Consider the following 19,661-nt stretch of genomic DNA (forward strand, 5'->3'; position numbering starts at 1 on the left):
TACTTGGCAACGATCAGTGTTAACATGTTTCCTTATATACCTGACTATTAAGAAGGAGCACTTTTGGCAGCCTGTTTGAGAAGTTTAATGGACAGCATAGATATTATCAAGCCTCAATTTGAACTTTCCGAATCACCTCCAGAGCAAGAAACACTTGATCGCCTCTCCCCTCCATCCCTTCCATTTTCATGTGTTTTCCTTGGCTTGATTAAAAAAGTCAGTTTGGGATTTGACAATAATAAAATATACATATATATGCAGACTGGAAGTGAGATGGAGTGTAATTTTGTTCACTTCATCCTTTAGGGGATTTTTCAGTCATGTACCAATCAACGCAGGTGCCATCCCCCAGTAAATGTAATTTCCGAGAGGCAACAAGCCGTGAAAGAGAGTATAATCACTTCTGCTATCGTCACCTCTCTACAGACGACTTGGTCTCTTCACCTTTCAGTACGGAGGACTGACACTGCCAAAATTTAAATAAATGAAGAAGTAAGTAAATGTCTCATTCAATAAGTATGTCATTAAAGTCTGGGCTGAAATATGTAGCAGCTGAATTTGAATCATCAATATTTGAATTTGAATTGCAAAACTTGAGTAATTGCATAAAAAAAATGAATTTGAATCACATAACTTGAATTTGTATTGTTTAATTTGAATCATTGCATTGAAAAACTGAATATGAATATCATATTTTGAAATTGAATGTATTGGTTTGGAAAATTCAACTCTATATTTTCACATTTAGTTCTCAAAATTCAAAATCAGTTCTTGCAATTCAATTTCAATTTACTGTGACTGACATCTGCGTAGTTTCACCTACGTAATTTACGCAGACGCTGACTGGTTGCTGGCTGGTTGCCGGCTGGTTGCCGGCCGGTTGCCGGCTGGTTGCCGCCTGTCACAATATGGAGGAAGAAGTGGAGACGGGGTGACCATTATATGCTGTTAATTAAGTGGATGGGTCTCATGTGCATCTCATGTGGATTTCCACCAGTCCAAGACTATCCAAACTATTTCCAAAACTGTTCAAGGGTCATCTACTAGGTCATGAAAGAACAGGAAATATGTGTTATGTGATATGTTTTACCTATTTCGCCATAAGTGGTCAGTTTTTTAATGCAATTTTTCAAGTTTAGCAATTCAAATTCAAATATTGATGATTCAGATTCAGTTTCTAGTGGCACATATTTCAGCCCATAAAGGGGTAACAAAATCAAGACATAAACAAGAACAGTTTCCCCATGTGAAGACTTAAATGCATTGAAAGGTACATTTTCACAGACATAAATGTTAGATCATATATTAAATAGAGAGGGCAAATTCTGAAGAGCTTGGTTGTGAATGCTCCCTGTGTTGAGAAGCTGGTGCCAAATGTGTATTGCTGGCTGTGAAACCTTTTAATAATATCCACAATTTCTAAAAACTGTGAAATAATGTAGGGTTTGTTGAAAAGCTAAGGCCAAACTGAATTGTTAGGGTTAGGGTTAGTTTTATTTTTAATTTATCTGAAGTCTCGTCTGAAGAGAATAAAGCCTCCTAATACTTGGGAATGACGCATTAAATTTAGAATATAAGCTTTGAGCTGCAGTGCTGGCTTGAATTGTGTCAAAAAGCAGCTGATGGAATATGAAGAGATTTACAGTGAGAATGAGTCAAATACTCTGATTCAGACTGAGAAATTCAATAGATATTAATGTATCAATGATTTGGAACATTTAAATATTTTGATGGAGTGTCTGGCTTGAATGAATGAAAATATAATAGTAAAATGTAGTTAAAATGCTGGGAAATGTACAGTGTGTGTTTGTGTTTGTGTTTGTGTGCACAAGCATGCATTTTTGGCTGTATGTGTACACGTGTGGTCAGGTGTGCACGCTTACACATGCATATTTGATTGCATGTGTGTGTGTGTGTGTGTGTGTGTGTGTGTGTGTGTGTGTGTGTGTGTATTAAACTGACTCATTGATAAATCTGATTCTCTGTGTTGGCCCAGTTGATCTCGGTTGCCACGGTGATGATAACCAGTTTGGTTGTGGTAATGGACTGTGAGAGTTGACTTAATAGTGATTTAGCTGAGGCTCACCTCACATTATCATGCTTCTCCCTCCAAAATAGTCACTGCTATCACTCAAATAATGATGTGGTAGAACTATGGGAGTCTTGTGAGCACTTTGTGAAATTATTGTTTATGCGTGGTCAAAAATGTGTCTTGTGGAGCAGTTCAGAGAAGTAGATGATTTTGCCTGCCCCCAGATATTTTTCCTCTCAGTTTGACGGGACTTGTCTCCTGTCAGTTAAAAGCCCACCGAGCCAAAAGTTTCTGTCCGAATGCCTCCAGAGAACCACTGAAGCGACCAGCACGAGTTTACCTTCAAGCTGATGTCATAATTCCTGCGCTGGAGTGAAGAATGTGGAAGCGAGGGCACACTGAAGACAATGTTTTTCGCATTTTTTGAGCTCCTCCCGCTCTGTCAGTTGGCTCCTCCACTTTTGCTGTCAACACTCCACCCTATACACACCAATACAACAAATCTGAAATTGTCTGAAAAGTAATCAATGTTTGAACTGCGACGGTGCAAAAAATATGAATGCCATGAAAAAGGTGAAATCATGTGAGAAAGTCCTAATCTTTGTGAAGAATTCACAGTTTGAATGGACTTCCTATGATCATTTATGAAGGGGGGAGAAGAATTGGAAAATTAGTGGGTTTTAAGTTATTGATCACCATTATAATTGTGATGCGACAAAGCTTTAAAGAAAGAACATTTTCAGAAGTTTTCATGGGAAGTGAAAGATGAATACAACTTTGAATGTACACACATTTTGGAATGTTTCAGAGTTTGAATGGAGTCTCTATCTGGAAGCATGAATAACTAGATGAGCTTTAAAAATGCTTGAAAAAGTGCAAAAATGTGGGATTTTTTTTAACATTCTGCACCTCTAGCACCCTCATTTTTCACTCTACAGACATAAAAAAAACACACCAAGGAGTTCAGCAATGTCCCCTGTTACTCACTGTATCTTATATTTTGGCCATTACACTTTTTTTTCGAAACTTGCAGGAGTTTGGGAGGTGTTTTCATTGTAACTATTTTTTTCCAATTCATTCTTAATGGGAAATTTTAAACTTTGGTTCTACTACTGCTCCAGCATATGTTCAGCAAGAGAAACTGTTCAGCTATCAAAATGTTCAGCTTTTTTTAGCCCATTCGGCTTATTACTCCTCAGCTTTTCGGCTTTTGAAAAATTCAGCTTTTTCTGCAAAATCTTGACCATTCAATCTTATAGTTTTATGCATCTCAGGCATGTATTTTCCAGAATATTCAGCAGTTCTTTCGAAATCACTTCAGCTGTCAGCATTAACACTGTTTTTTTTTTTTGCAGGAAAAGCAATTTTTCTAGTTTATATAACACCTTTAAAAGAGAGTTTACAAAGTGGTTTGACATACAAGAAAAAGCTTGAAACTCAGGAACGCAATATTACAGAATAATCACTACAGTTGAGCCAAACACAATGAAGCTGAGTATATAGTGTGTTAAAACAAGAAGGCAGGACAAAAAGTCAATATGAAGTCCAAGTAAAAGGAATTGAAAGGAAAAAAGGAACAGAATTTAAGCAATAAAACAGGCAAAATAACAGAACAATAGAAGAGCAATGCAAAAATATGAAAAAAAAAGACTAAAACAAAGTACGATCACAATGATAAGGAGATCACATCAGACTCTAGTGTGTTTTAATGCTAACATTAGCTCTATGTTACAGCTGAGGCTGATGGAAAATGCCTTAACCTTTGATACAAGTGATTTACAGCTGGTCATTTAGGATGCACTCATGCTTGGCCCAGTTGCTGCATACCGTGTTGAAACACGCCTGTAACTTTACTGACTTTTTTGTGGCTTATTTTGTGTGGTTTTGATTAAAGACTGCCCTCTCACATCCCTGGATTTCTTGATTCTACAAGGCGGTGTAATGGTCATGATTATACTTCATGTCTAAATTAAGCTACGGTGCTTATGCTTGAGCAAGTGTACGATGCCGAAGCACACCAATTCCAACTGTGCCAGGGCCAAGAATGCGTACGGTACAGAGTGCTTGCACTTGTCAAACAAACTGGACTTTTCCACTTCATTGGACCCTGAACCTCTGGACATCACACAGTGAGGAGGAGAGGCCTAATTTCAAAACATTACGAATAATGAAGGATTACTATAACATCTTTGGAGGTTTTTTGTTATATATATTTTAATTTAATGGATAACAACACTTTCACTGCAGTCAAAATAAACCAAAGTGTGTGTTTTTCAGCTTTAAAGCTATATTTAAAATGATCTGTTGCACAACTAAATGTGACAGAACTACATTAATACAACACAGAACCAACATTTGGCAGAAAGAAAGTGAGAACTAGTGGAGATATGCATTTTTTCGGGTAAAGAATAGCTTCCTATTATTAATTTGATTATTGTAACTTTTTTAAAAAAATATTTACATGAAAAAAATTTACCTTAGTGTCTTTTTGGTGTTAAAGACAAATTCAACCCAAACCAGAGAAAAATGAGTGATTGGAGACATTTTGAGTACAAGGAATTTCAGAAATGAGGGTGCTGCTGCTCTCCACCAGTTTCCTGGTCAATGCTACCCCCTGGTGGAAAAATAAAGTCTGTGCGTTTGTATGCGCATATTGTACAGATGCAAATCCCATAACATAAACCAGTGTGACTGCAACAGTTCTACATGTTCTGACATGATTATACATGTGATATCTTTCTTTCCTTTATACTTTCTGTTAAATCAAATATTGATAAAGTTTACCTACTTAGTTACCAGCAAAGTATTTCAACATTCCTACTTCGCAATTGAGATCTCACAACATCACTGGCTCTTCATGGTGCAATAAAAACGTACATTAGACATTAGAGTTAGACATGATTTCTGTACACACAGTTTTTTGTTTGTTTGCCTGATTGGTTGTTGACTAAGGCATCAGGGTACAGGTGGGGCATCTAAAGATCTTCTTACTTGTAAAAATATTGTCTATTGTCTGGTGTAGCAATGGAGATGATGAAAGAACACCAGGATGAAGTACAGTTTAAATGTGCTGTAACACAGTAGCTAAATAAAACAAAGTCTGATATTATCCACTGTTTTATGAAACAGTGGATATTGGCCATGAGCTTGAAGTAGGCATTTGTGTTTAATTTAAACAAAGGTGTGCCGTCATGTCAGCTTACTGTGATAACAGCTTTTTTTAAAAAATATCTCAAGAATTTTTCGCTCTGCTTTCCTTGCTCTGAATTTTCATGAACTTGCTCAACTTGAAGCTCAAGAATGAAGGAAAAATGGTCTTTCTGCCCTGTGAGGTCTGTTCTTAGCAGACCTACAGATATCAGGGCAGCACCCTCCACAGCACAAGGTGTTGCGATACAACAGAAAATAGTCTGCTAATCTTCACATTCACGTGATTTCACAATAGAGTTTGTTTGTTAAAAGTCAAAAAGTAGAAAGTGCCAGACTCAACATCAGTTGCCTTAAGAACTCTTGGTGTTAAACAATGGCCCAGGAAATCTGCTATAGTTGTGGATGAGGAGAGAAGAGGAGCAAAGGTACAGAAACTAGTTTGAATAATTCCTCCTGGAGTTTGTAAGTTGGAGGAGGGCAGAGACGACTTTGTGGCCTCCTGGGAACTACTGATAAAGACGTCTTGGCTATTTTGTCTTGATGATGCTTTATTTTGAATTTCGGAGACTCAACTACTGACTGAACCCCCGAGGATTCTCAGGCTCCAGATAAAAGTCAATGCAGGTTTCAAGGTGAATGTTTCTATTGTCCTCTGTAATTTGTCACCAGAGGAAAGTCTTAATGAGAGGCAAAGGCTGAGAACAAGAGTACATTGTGGTTTAAATTAAGTCTTCGAGCTTATTGTTGCTCATGAGAGAGAAAGTGAGTCATGTTACTGTCTTTTAAAGACGAGAAGAGACAGCATTATTTAATTGTTAATTCAAAATGTAATGTAAAAACCGTAAACCAAAGTGTTGCTCAGTTTATTCCAATGTGAGCCAAAGCTAGATCCTCCCATATGAGATTACAGAACAACCAATCTCATGTTTGCATTCAAACTTTGGATTCAGATTTGACAGAAATGATAAAACATCACCCAAAACCAAGACTGAAAAGTATTCCAACATAAAACACAATTCTGATTTATTGAACATAAGATAAATGACTGTTTTTTTCCACCTCAAAGCATGTCAATGGTCTAAGATAAGAAGCATCAACACAAAAGAACCACGAGTAAATGAAAACTTCAGTGTTTTTGTTTGCTGATACAGTTTGTTTAAGAAGGCAATGAGACATGGATTTTGAAGTATTTTACTAAATCAAAAGCAAAGGGTACATACACTTCAGTTTAACCCTTGACCGAACATTTCCTCATAACAGATCTATGCACTTTTACAGTGTTTATCTGCAGCAAATCAAAGCCATAATTCCTTTTTATACGATCTCTATAAAAACAGCCATACATCTATAACACTACCATTTCACTACAGCAATAACAATTGAGAAAAGAAGCTATACATGATACATTGTCTTATACATTGCAAACCCAAAATAATCAGTAGGTCTGGGCAATAGGAAGAAATGGGAAATGGGTCTGAAAAATGATTTCAAATCCCAGCTATCATGAACAATATATTGAACTGGATACAAGGCCACGGCTCCGCCTGACTTCAAAGTTTGCCCAGTAGTCACAAGTCCTATTGCTACAAAAAATTCCCCTGTGACCCAAAGAGCTTTTTCCCCATAGACCTCCATTATAAGAGACATTTGTAAAATTGTTGGCAGGACAACTCCATCTGCAAACAAGGTCAATTATGACTCTATTGTAAATGGATGTTTTAAAACAGCCAAGAAAGGCTTATGTAAAAAAAAAAAACAAAAAAAAAAAAAAATCATCACACATCAAAATGTAAAAATGTATGGGCAGATTAGGACCTTGAGGGCCAGCGAGTCGGCAACATAACCTGGAAGTAAACCTCCAAGCTAGAAAACTCTCTGGCATATGTGTCAGGTGAGCCATTCTCAGTGGACTGAATGGGCACCTCTATGTAGTTCAGTTTCAAAGGTGTAATCTGTAAGATTTTTTTTGTTGAAAACATTCAAAAATTATCAAAAAAAAAATCCCAAAACAGTTTTTAAGTTATGACAAATATAACTTGTTTTACAGAGATATCTACTGAAGTTAACATGCTAACTCGCTAGCCTCGGCCTATCTCATTGGTGACATGTGGCTAGTTCTTAAATACTGCATCTTTAAAATGTATGTCTGACACAGAAGTGCAATTAGAGATGACTGCAAGTGATGAGGTTATTGATTGAGAGTGCATTCAAGCTCAAATCTTTCATTAAACAAGAACATGAGTTTTGACTTTGCTGTAACATGTTGCAGCTGGATGGGTTGTGGCAGTTTCCCTGAGCTCCAATTCAAAAGGCTTGTAAGCTAAACTGTTAAGGCAGAGGGTGGAGTTTAATAGTTGTAAAGAAAGTGCAAGTCATTTCTGTTAGAACAACATTCCAGTACAATAGCGTGACTATCACAAGCCTTGTGTCAGTACACACAGCTGCATTCAATTGGTGACAGTTAAACTCATCTATATTTGTATAGTTGCAAACAAACCTGATCTATGGGCTGGAAATGGGAAATACCTGCACACACAATCTGTTCATTAGGCACATACTGAATTCTTCATGTTTAATTTCCCAAGGACAATATATTGAAGCACACACTAAAACATATGTTCAGCATAATCTAGAGCATTATCTACACAGTAAAAAACAAAAATAAGTATACCAACATTTTGGATTTCTCTTCGATACAATAATATGGGATACATGAACCTTGGAATGCTCTGACCATCAGGATTTTTCAGTAGTTTTGTTGCGGTTTCACATGATTTTGTGACACAGAGGAGAATAAAATGCCACAGTGTCAAAAACACAGAGGAATAGACAAGTAAAGAAAAATAGACCTGAACCTGAAATAGACTTTTACTTGTACATTATTGGCACGTTTGAGGACAATCAGGCAGGTTAAAGTTACTGTAACTCTAGAACCTTAAAGGAGCAGTCCACCCAAAAATAAAAATTCATTTTTATTTCATTATCTGCTCAGCCTCATGCGGATGGAAAGTCTGATGAAGTTTCTTAGCCCACAAAACATTCCTGAAGCTTCACAGCAAAACAGAGTTGCATCATTTTCAACAACTGAAGCAGCGTAGAGTGCAAATCAAGTGTCTGAAGCCCCCACATCCAGTTATTTACTCCCCCGTCTTGTAACAATTCCATAAGTGTCACATAAATAATACATATGTATATATTATTAAATATTATATTATTTATTATTCATAACCTTATTAAATAATATGTTTATATATATTATTTATGTGCTACTTATGGAATTGTTATATTGTTAATATATATTTGGTAACAGAAAGACCTAAAGCTACAAACACAAATGAAGCCAACAGAGCAGGAGTTCATCCACAGCAGGTTTCATCATCTCTTTAGGATTTGCGTTAAAGAGAAAACTCATGTTCAAACTTCATGCCAGTCAGAATAACATATTTAATCGTCTGTGAAGTCCTCTAGCAAAACCTGTGTTCTAGCTCTATAAGGCCTCATGTTGTTTTAAAGCACACACGGCCTACCAGGCACCCTCTGGCAGAAAAGGGCCGGTTGCCCTGTAGAATTTTTCTAGTAAACAAATAGTATTTTTCAAATGCACTTTACGTATTCTTGGGGTGAAAGAAAATGTTCATAGCCTTCCTCATAAATCATTGCGAAGCCAATCTTAAAGGAGCAGTCCACCCAAACAGCTGTCTTCATCTTTTGTTGGTATTTCTGCTGCATTTTAACACATTACTACATTGGAAATTAATGGAATAGTGTGAAACCACCGGCAGGACTATGTGTTTCCTCATCCATGCATGTGACAAACAGATCAGAAAACCCATTCTAAATGAAAAGTGTGCCTCCATAGCACCACTACAGGTCAAAAACTCCCTTAGGAAACCTTGAGAACACAAGCACATTCTCATGTAGCCAACTCCAAGCAATTTGGTATTATAACAATAAAAAAATACTAGTAAACTTAATTACTTTCATTTATATTAAACTGCAAATGGAAATCTCACATGACACTCACTGCATAACTGTTTTTAACTTAGACTTTGGCTCCATGTATTACCCAGCTGCTGTATTTACTAAGCTATAGCACCAGCAGCTTAAACTATGTCAGTTATGTTGTCGCCTTTAGCAAACACTTTGAAAGCACTTCATCAAAGTGACACATCCAGCACAGGCCTGCCAGGCTGTAAAATACACCATAGCCTTAAAAGCAGAGCTGAGGAGATTTGTTCCAAAATGAGATTGCTCCCTTTAAAAACATGACCTTTGTTCTTTTTAAATAACAGATGAAACCTAAAGTTAAGGTAACAAAAGACTGTAGATCACAAGTTTAATCTTTGGAGGAAATTGGCCAGTTGTAACATTAAAAGATTGCTGGTGTTCATGTCTACAAGGACCTGATATGAAAACATTTAAAACATACATTTGTGCAGCATAGGCGTCACTAAAGCCACTGCAGATACATGAAGGCTGCAAAATGGAACTCAAGCACAATATTGATTGGCTGCTTCAGTAAAGCACTCTCACCCATTATGCCCTGGCCAGTTCATTTACTGCTTTATGGTTTTGTCAACATGCCTATCCCACAGGAAAAATCTACCTTTCCCTCGATTATCACCGCTATTACAGAAAACGACATTATGGGCTACCCTAAGTTACAGTACATAAATGTTCAGTCATGTGACTTAAAAGACTACTGCAGGGATGACGTGTTTTAGAAGGCTAAGCTGGAGGTTCCCCTGGTTCCCCTGACAAATGTTGCAAGGGATTCATTTAAATTGGACTTTGGATGATTGTCAAAAATATGGTCTTTGGTAGACAAATGTTTGTGAAACGTGCACATTTTTTTTTCTGCAAGACAATCTTCACAGATGAAGATAACTTTCATGATTTTTGGCGCATACATGCAGTAACCATAAATACAGAGCTAAAGTTAGGCTACAAAACCCACTACATGGCAGTTACTACACTATACCGTACACACTTAATTACAAATTGATCAATTTACATGTTGTGAAGAAGGACCAGTGAGTAGATGAATCTCTGTGTTAGATGTGGTGACGTTTAATATACCCCGACAACCTCATTTAACTATTAGCCATATTTTTGGTACAAAAAGGGAAACATTTCCAAAGCTTGTGTTAACCATTGACTATATTTCAGCCATTTAACCAAAAACCTATTCAGAAAAATCACCAACTTCAAAACAAGAGAAAGTGCAAAAATGCTAACCAACTTCTATATAATAGTGAAATCCAAACTTTAACACCACCTTTTTAAAAATATACTGTGTTATACAGTAGATTTAGAAAAATAATCAGTACTGTGTACTGTACTCAACATTAGTGAAGTAAAGATATAGCCATTGTGAGGTATACGGTACTTAGAGTCCATTTAGATAAGGAGGACTTTTAACACACTGAACTGGTATTAAATAGAGGATTGTCTGCTCCAGTTATGAAGGATAGCTGCATGATAACTACACTCAGGCGGATTTGAGCAATTTCTGCATTGCAAGGCACATAGGTAAAAATGGATTGTTCTTTATGCGTTATGTAAGATATAAACTGCACACATGTAAACACAGATTATCTCTTTAGCATTTGTTGTCATAATCTCCATTAGGAGTTGGGAGGCTTTGGACGTAGTAGATGGCGTCTGCGATGGTGAAGAATATCATGTTGTTATCCCCTCCATCACATCCTTTTTGGTCAGGGTAGTATCCTCCTCTTTCCAGATCATCCAGGACAGAGGCACTACACTGAGCCAGGACAACCTTGATCCCCATTTCTCCGTAATCTTTGCGCACCTCTTTCAAAGCATTCACTCCAGCAGTATCTAGAAACAAGATGGAGCTGCAGTCGATCACCAAGCTGCGTATACTGCGGGAGGAGTTCATCAAGGTTACAGTGGCACCAGCTTCTACCTCCTCCTCTTTCTCCTCTGACTTCATGTTTTGGACTCCCTTAGTCTTTCCCTGCTGTTTGTTCTTCTTCTGGAACTTAATACGCCGGGTTTTCTCCTTCACAGGATCGAGCCCGGCACACCTGTAGAGAGACTTTTTGAATAAGCTCTGGTTGGCGTAATATATTGGAGCATCATATCTGAAGACAGCCACTCCAGGGTGTGTTCGGAGGCCACGGTAAGATGACAGGTCCTCATAATGCTCCCTGGTTGTAGCCCGGCCAAGCTCCAGGACCTGGGCTTGCTGGGTCCGGCCCAGGACGCAGAAGGCCGACACCAAAACCCCCACGAGGAGACCCAGCTCTGTGTTGACTAGAGCTGAGGTAGCCATGGTGATCAACCAGATAGAGGCATCTACACGGTTGACACGCCACATACGGGGAACATCAGTAAACTTTTTTAAAGCTCCGCGGAGGTTAACCAAAATGATGACGGCTAATACACATCTGGATAGAAAGAGATAGACAGAACACAGGAAAAGGCAAAAGTTAGGAGTGTCATGGGGTGTTATTCATGGAAGAATGCAACTAATAAAGTGCTCTGAAGAGTGAAAGCGATTTCAGAGTTTCAGAGAAATGGCTGGTGGAGTGCAATCAGCTTCAAGACAGTTTTGTGTTCCCTGGAAGAACAGGCTGCGAGGGAGGGATATTGATTGGCATTTACAGTAGCCAATAATGATGCACCACAGAGCTAGCAGACTCCAGTTGGACTGGCTTTTATTCTTGTGCTATCAAGCCAATGGCAGCTACATTTAACAACAAAGCTAGTAGCATAAGACAACGTCCTTCTTTTTACACCTTATGAAAATTAGGAAAGCTTATATTGGATGCGTAATTGGAATGAAAGTGCAGGATGAGTCATCAACATTGTTATCATTTTCCATTGTTGGGCCTGATAATGCTGTATAGATGAGATCTAGAGTATGACATGTGATTAAAAAAAATAAAAAAAAAAAAATAAAAACATCTAAACGTCGATTTTGACTTCATTGGAACTTAAAGTATATGAAACAAGACAAGTCACTCACATTTGCATCTGACTTTGTGCATTTGGCTTTAAGGTTTTGAATTTGCCAATAATCAATCTTTAGTTTTAAATCTGAGATTTTCTGCAGATAAAATTAGCTCAAGAAAGCAAAGAGCTGCACAAATAAAGAATGTCAGAGGACAATGAAAGAGATGAGGAACAAGACAGAACATAATCTGGACTCAGACATGTAATAATATTGATGAAAACGTTTCATGGTGTCTGTGTGTTTGTCAATACACCAGCATTTTAGCGAATCAATACCAATCAGCAGCAGCAATCACAGTAGACTGATCAAGGCTCACACAAGATCCAAAGCATCACATAATAGATGAAAACTGCTGTGTAACTCTATTGTCAACAACTATTTATTTCAGCTCTTTTCTGCTCCTTTAACTCAAAAAGCTTCTACACAGTGGTAACCAACAGCGTCAGCATCAACCCTGAACTGCAGCCATAGGTTATCTGTATTTGTCTATGCTGAAAGCACTTTTTATGGTAAACAAGATAAGAACTGCGAGCAGATTTTAAGCACCCGAGATACTTGAAAGAAAATCCTTGAATCATAAAACTTTGGATCTGGCCGTACTTCAGGTAAAATCTGATTGCCGTGCTGATGTGTTAAATCTAAGGGCAAATGTGTTGACTTAAATGTTTTTGACAGCTATTAAATTGATTATTTCCCCGATCAACTAATTGTTTAGACTAATTTCCTTTATAAAAAAAAGGGGGGGAGAAGCTTCTCAAATGTGCATATTTTTCTCTTTTTTTTTTTTTACTCCTCCACAACTTGTAAACTCGATATCTTTGAGTTATGGACTAAACATGACGTGAGGCTTTAAGAAACATTTTATAATCAAATAACAAATTGATCACTTCAAAGAAAATAATCAACCGTGAAAACAATTGCTATGAGCAGCCTTACTTGGAATTTCAATTTCGATCTTTTGTTCATATCTAATGTTGATTGAGAGTGTGTCTTGGATTAAGGTCTATGCAAAAACATTTTGGGTGCAGTACCCAAAAATTTTAGCATGTTAAATTTTCTGTGTTGACATGTTTTCACCAGATAAAAGCTTTGCTTGATTTAACTGATTAAAGTAGAAACTACCAAACATTTGTCAAACTATATATAAACCTGGAGACAAAAATTGCGAGTAAAAATTTCAAGGCTCTCATGTAGCAGATAAATACTGCATCTAGTGTGAGAATCTTAACCTAGCCATATAGAACAGTCTGATTGCTCTGACCAGAGTTTGCTGATGTGCTATTTTTAGGAAATGGTTAAAGCTTTGAGTTCTAACAGTTCCCAGTTACCCACATGTCAATTATTCAGTTACTAAATGTGCAACTCTCAATCTGAGACTGCATGTTTTGTCTTGTTTATTATTAATATATTATCTATCAAAAATTACATTAAAATCACAAGATGAACAATTGAATAAAACCCTTAAATCAATTACTAATTAAGATTTTGGTATGCTTACTTTTGAAGGGAATAGAAGAGTGGCGCGATAACAAGCAGGACCAGCAGCAAGACGAGGGCGGTGACCAGCCCAGACATCTGAGTCTGGCACCCTGTTGACTCCTTGACGAGGGTCTTTGTAAGTGCAGCGCTGGTGGTGAAGCAGCGGAAGAAAGAGGGCAGGATGTTGCAGAAGCCGATGGCATACATCTCCTGGTTGGCATCCACTGTGTAGCCATGTTTCTTGGCAAACATCTCCGACAGGGAGACAGTGATGGCAAATCCCACAATGGCGATGGAGAAAGCGTCAACAGCCACACTGGGGATGAGGGACCACATGGGCAGCTGGGGAGGGAGAAAGCCTGTGGGGATATCACCAGCAACGCCTGACCCATAATCTGTGTTGAAGTGACCGAAGTGAGAAGCCAGTGTCGCAATTATGACCACGAAGAGCTCGAAGGGAATTGGAGCCTGGGTAAGGTCGTAAAAGAAAGACATACTGGTAATTCAGTATTCAGATGGAAAGGCATTTTGTTCATCTTTACAATTTTTCTGTTGCCTGTCTGCACAAAAGACCTGCAAAACTTTCATTTATATTTGAGCTAAACATTTCTCCATTCATCCACTTACCTTTAGCTTGGCTTTAAAGCGATCATTAATCTCTTTGGTAGGTATCAGTATCAGCAAACACACCAAACTGGTCACCAGGTCACATATGTTGGTGTTTCCCAGGTTGGCGAACAGGCTGTACCAGGTCTTAAACAGAGTGAACCAGCCCTGGGGTCTGGGGATCTTCAACCCCAGAAGGTACTTAATCTGTGATGTGAGGATGGTAAGGGAGGCTCCTGTAGCAAAACCACTGAGGAGGGAGTCTGAGAGGTAGACAGAGACAAAACCGACCTGGAAAAGTCCCATTAGGACCTGAAAGAGGAAGAAAAACATGAGAGGATTTCTATACTCAAATCAACACCTCTAATCTGCTAGAAGAACTAGCAAAGGCACTGAAGCTCAACTGCTGCCTTGCCTCGCATTGCCTGTGTCTCGGCCAACAGGTGGAATTTTGGCTGTAGATGAAAGTTTTCTTCCCATGCAGAGTGTACAGCGAACGCTGATGTTTTTGTCACCTTTTAAAGAGTCAAACTCAAAGTAATGTCCGTACTTCCAAGCATTAAACGCTGCATGGTCCTGCTCTCTCCCACGCTCCATGTTGAGACAGTTGCATGAGACAGTTGCAGAAAACAAAATCACGTTAACGCAGTAATGCAGCCTGCTTGTGGGAAAGTAACAGTAATCTACTGTTTTTGCAACTGTAATCCCTTACTTTACTTGGTACTTGAAAACAGCAATCGGATTACTTGTCATGTGTTCCTGCCCGTCAGTAGTTGCAGCCCTAGTTTGCTTAAGGCCATTTCTGTACAACAATATGTGATAATATTTGGCTGTCTAGTGTATATCATCCCTGCTCACTTACCTGGTAAACTCCAGCAATAAAGGTAACTGTAGCGCCCACTGTGATTGCATAGCAGCTTCTGTCACAACCAACAGCAACACTGTCGTTCCTCTGGCCAGCCAGCAGGATTGCACTGTTGTTACCACTGAGGCTGCTGCTGCTTTCTGTGAGGTATCCCGCCAAAGCTAACTCTCTATCAACAACCTGACCCACAAGCAAGCAGAGCACCCCAAAGATCCCTACTGAGATGTGTCTAGAGGTGCCTAAGAGGGCATAGATGATGGAGGAAAAGAATGATGTATAGAGACCATATATGGGGTCCTGACTGGCTAATAAGGAGTAGGCTATGGACTGGGGAACCAATAGGATTCCGACAATTAGTCCTGACATGACATCGCCCAGCAACCAGTCTCTTAGTTGGTAGCGTGGCAGCCATCTTAGGATCGGGACAAAGCCCAGTATTTTGGATTTAGCTTTCTTTGGGGTGCATGAGCAGTGTTTTTTGAGCCGATGGGACACAATGGATTTAAAGTTTTTGGTTTCTTTCTCCACTCTTTCCAGAATGAGAGGCTGCTGCTGGTTGCTATCTGCCTCATCCTCTGCTGTTGCACTGCTGTTGTCACCATGATTCATGATCGAGCCCTTATCTGTAATGATTAGAAGAAGAACAAGAGTTCTGTTAAGCCAATTAGGCATTACAACTTCATCTCAAACAACAGCTGACAACAACATGAGTAATAAAAAAAAAAAATCTATGTATATGTGTACTACTCTACACCCCAACCACAGCAACACCCACAAGACACTTGAGAAGCAATGCAGAATGCAGTGGAGAGTGAGAAGCACTATTAGATGTCAGGTCAGTGGGCGTGGGCCTAACTGCATGACTTTTGCAGATGCTGATGTTACATCACAATGCTGATAAGATACTTCCCCTTATTCATACAATTCAGCTTAAGCTTACAGTGACCCTTAGACAGAAAACTAGGCCCCAAGTGGTTACAACCAGTACTGCTACACCCACCAAAATGAGGACATAGCAAGCAGGAGTCGAAGAAAAATGACAATACACTAAACCTTCAACAGTTTAGGTTATTTTTAAATACAGGCTAAAGCTACCTAATGTCTGTATTTTTTGTGGTGACATAATCAAACTTTATGGAAGGGCCAGGCAATATATTAATATCAAATCTTTATCATGACATTAAAATATATATTGTCTTGTAATTTGGATAATGTTATAAAAGGATATGGCATCAGTGTTGTCTTTACCTGGTTTTAAAGGTGCATTACAGTAAAGTGATGTAATCTTCTGAACTATTTGAATACCTGCCTTTACCCACTTTCTCTTCATATCTGACAACTGGAAGGGGGGAGGTCAATAGTCCATGATGAATTCACTTATCACTCAAACCACAAACGAGACAAGAATCAGCTAGCAAGTGTGCTGTTTCTTAACTGCGTGTTCAGTGGTTGTCTGGTGTGTGTGTGTGTGTGAGTTTTCTTGTCTTGTGATTGCTTTGTAAAGCAAACAGCCAGCAGCAGAGCTGATACAGCCCATTGTGGGCTCTAGTTTCCAGTGCAAACACACCAACCTCTTGGACAGCTGCAGTGTCTCTGGGCTAGTTAAGCCGAGTGAACAGGCTGGGCGTCCGCAGAGTGAACCAGTGGAAGGGCTGCCTGGGCTGTGGATACCCGGCCTGTCTGCTCAGCCTAGCCCAGAGACACTTTGACAGTAGAGAGCGGCTCCAGAGGATGAATGACCCTGAGAATAGCAGCAATAGACTGAAAAGATGGCCAAATAGGTTGGCGTGTTTATTTGAGAAACTACAGCTCATAAACCCACCACATCTGAACTGCAAGAAGGTGGAGTACAATGTGATTTCCCACATCCCTACAATATTGTCACGATATCAATAGAGGTTTTTAGTTAAATATAGAGATACTGGATTGTGATGCTCAGTCCTAGCATTTATGGAGTGCTTTCGAGGATATTTCAATATATAAAAATATATGTTGTGTATGGCAATATGGTTAAAAATATAGCACAATTCGCCCCCATTTTTACAAGCAAATGCAGCAGCAAGCCTATCTACGTCCCCAAGAGCGTTCTGCAAGTCCTTAAAGTCTGTGTAAAAACTAAGCTTTATCTGATTGAAAAGTTATTTTTTGTGGCATTTGAAGCGGTTGAAAAAGTCCTTATATCACGAAACCAAATTTGAAACGAACTGCTTGTGAAGATTTGCTTGTATAGCACAGGATGTGTGAAAACCAAACACTCGCCTCTCACACATCACAAACTCTGTACCCTCTAAACCGCTTCCTCTCTGCATACTTGTTATTTAAAGTGGTCTCAAAATAATAACGGTAACAGGATTGCAGTCACTTGTTTCCAAAGAGGACTCGTGTGTAATGGAGATAATGAGATTACTGTCCGTTCCTACACTCTCTAAATGCTGACGATGACCAGACTTGGTTTGTCTCGCACACACAGACAGACATTAATATCCGATATATACAGTCTTAAAAAACCCCACTGAACTACTTTAAAGTCCCCTGATTACTGACCTACTTGCCAACCGACGTTAAAGCCTGCCAACGTTAGCAGGGCTGTGAATGGGCTCCATTGTAAACAAGTTGTCAACGTGGACAAGAGATGAAACTTTAGGCGACAACAGTACACTAACGCGACAGTCTGCTCTTCCACGGGAGAAAGAATGAAATTATTGTTAAAGTTGAAAGAAACTGACCTGAGCTCGACCCAGTCCCGATTCACAGAGTTAATGTGAGGTTGTGTACAGACCGCTAACTGTCATTCCGCCTCAAACTCAATTTACACAGCTCTGTCTCCAGCTCCGTGCGTGATGACGTATCATGGAGCGCGCCGCTCTACGTCACATGACCGGCTGAAACAAAGATGTTCTCCGCGAGAAGATGATTTACTTGTAGCAAAAAAAGACATCGCCCGATACAATTAAAGCGATAAATAAATGAAGATTACAATGATTGAATTCAATGAATTCAATTCAGAAGTAAGTTAATGTTTGTGCTGTTGTTATTGCCCATATTTATATTTATTTAAGTACAGTATTTAATTGCAAGTTTGAGGTATGAATGTACTTGAGTTTTTCTATTTTGTATCTACAAATCTATTTTCAGCCTAAGCTCCAACCAGGATATTAAATTGACTTCATTTGGGGCTCTGGTTTTAAAACCATCCTCATCAAATAGTAACAGCTTTGTCCATGAAACAGGCTTTCACCTGGTTGTACAGTGCAGACCTCCAGGGCCTTACTCCCAATTCCTAGAAGAATTTGGTGAATTTATTGCAGATCTTGTGACTCAATCAGATACAATTCTAATTATTTTAAGTATCCACTTAAATAAGCCCTCTGACCCTCTGGGGAAAGCTTTTTTGAGACTTCTTGATTTTTCCAACTTTATTCAGCTTGTCCATGAGCCCACTCATTCCAGTGGAAACCCTCTGGATTTGATAATTTCCCATGGACTAGATCTGTCAGCCCTGAACATCGCTTCTGTGTCCTCTGCTGTGTCCACTTTCTCATTACGTTTGAAGCGTCATTAGCCTGTCCCTATGTCAGTGACACAAATGTTTTTACTTCTTGTCATATCAGCCCGGCAATCACAGCAACGCTCAGTGACAAACTGCCCGGGGTCCTGGCTCCTTTAGCGACTGCAACAAAACCTGTGGAAAACCCCACGAATGAAGTGAACTCTGCACTTGTTTTGCTCCTTGATTCTGTGGCACTGGTCTCTACCATAACAAGACGACCAAAGAAATCTACTCCCTGGTTTGCTGACGAAACCCGGGCAGGCCTGCAGGAAAATGGAAAGAGCATGGTGTAAACCTAAATTGGATGTTTTTTATCTTGCTTGGCATGATAGTGTACTAAACTATAAGCATGCTCTAAATACTGCTAGAACAGCATACTTCTCCAGCCTAATAAACAATAATAAACACAATTCTAGATTTCTCTTCTACTGAATTTCTCTTATACTGAACTAAAGAACTATCAGCAGAACAATCCACTATAAATATCAAAATGAAAGTCTCGGTTACCAGTGGCGTCTTTGAGCAGAACCAAGAGATGAACCCTGCTCCTCTGTCTCCCTGCTGAGGTGCATGCAGTGGCTCAAGGTGCTCCCACTTCAGTGGTAATGAGCAGCCTGTTTGTTGAGCTAGTGAAGCATCATGGGAAGTGTAATTTGTTTTTTTGGGTTTCCACTGTTTTTTCACATCAACGTCTACTACATGATGGAGGCAGATGTTGGACTTTTTAATCCATTACATTTATTGATATCTTTAATGACTAATAACTTGCAGATTAGATTGGCAATTAAAAATTGAATGATGAGATTATTGGAAAATGCTCAATATTGGATCTGATGATCAGTTCGACCCATTATGATATATGCAAACATATAAATGAATGTATGATTTGCTTACACTTCTACTTTTGGTTAAGTGCATTTATCATATACTCTCATACCTTTGATCAAATACTTTTTCATATGCAACACAACAATATTCTGGAATGTCACATTTT

General features: G+C 38.9%; 1 protein-coding gene across 3 annotated transcripts; it reads right to left on the reverse strand.

The window, feature by feature from the left end:
* Nucleotides 1–7,508: 7,508 nt before the first annotated feature.
* Nucleotides 7,509–19,296, reverse strand: slc26a2 (solute carrier family 26 member 2). Of its 3 annotated transcripts, none has more exons than XM_037077085.1 (5): nt 19,175–19,296; nt 15,115–15,740; nt 14,274–14,564; nt 13,666–14,114; nt 7,509–11,598 (listed from the first exon to the last, which is right to left on the reverse strand). In XM_037077085.1, the coding sequence occupies exons 2-5, from the start codon at nt 15,724–15,726 to the stop codon at nt 10,785–10,787; spliced, it is 2,166 nt and encodes a 721-aa protein (XP_036932980.1). In that variant the 5' UTR covers nt 15,727–15,740; nt 19,175–19,296; the 3' UTR covers nt 7,509–10,784. The 3 variants fall into 3 exon arrangements, with proteins under 3 accessions (XP_036932980.1, XP_036932978.1, XP_036932979.1); XM_037077083.1 differs by lacking the exon at nt 19,175–19,296 and adding an exon at nt 18,714–18,799; XM_037077084.1 differs by lacking the exon at nt 19,175–19,296 and adding an exon at nt 17,844–18,057.
* Nucleotides 19,297–19,661: the final 365 nt, after the last annotated feature.

This window comes from Acanthopagrus latus, chromosome 18, assembly GCF_904848185.1.
Source record: "Acanthopagrus latus isolate v.2019 chromosome 18, fAcaLat1.1, whole genome shotgun sequence".
NCBI classification, from domain to species: domain Eukaryota; kingdom Metazoa; phylum Chordata; class Actinopteri; order Spariformes; family Sparidae; genus Acanthopagrus; species Acanthopagrus latus.

What these genes read in the sequence shown, in the direction of transcription:
- slc26a2 (XM_037077083.1), bottom strand. An exon ending in TTATTGCTGGAGTTTACCAG is followed by an intron (nt 14,565 to 15,114) that starts GTAAGTGAGCAG and finishes TTCCTCTTTCAG; the next exon opens with GTCCTAATGGGACTTTTCCA. An exon ending in CTCTTCTATTCCCTTCAAAA is followed by an intron (nt 11,599 to 13,665) that starts GTAAGCATACCA and finishes CTTTCTATCCAG; the next exon opens with ATGTGTATTAGCCGTCATCA.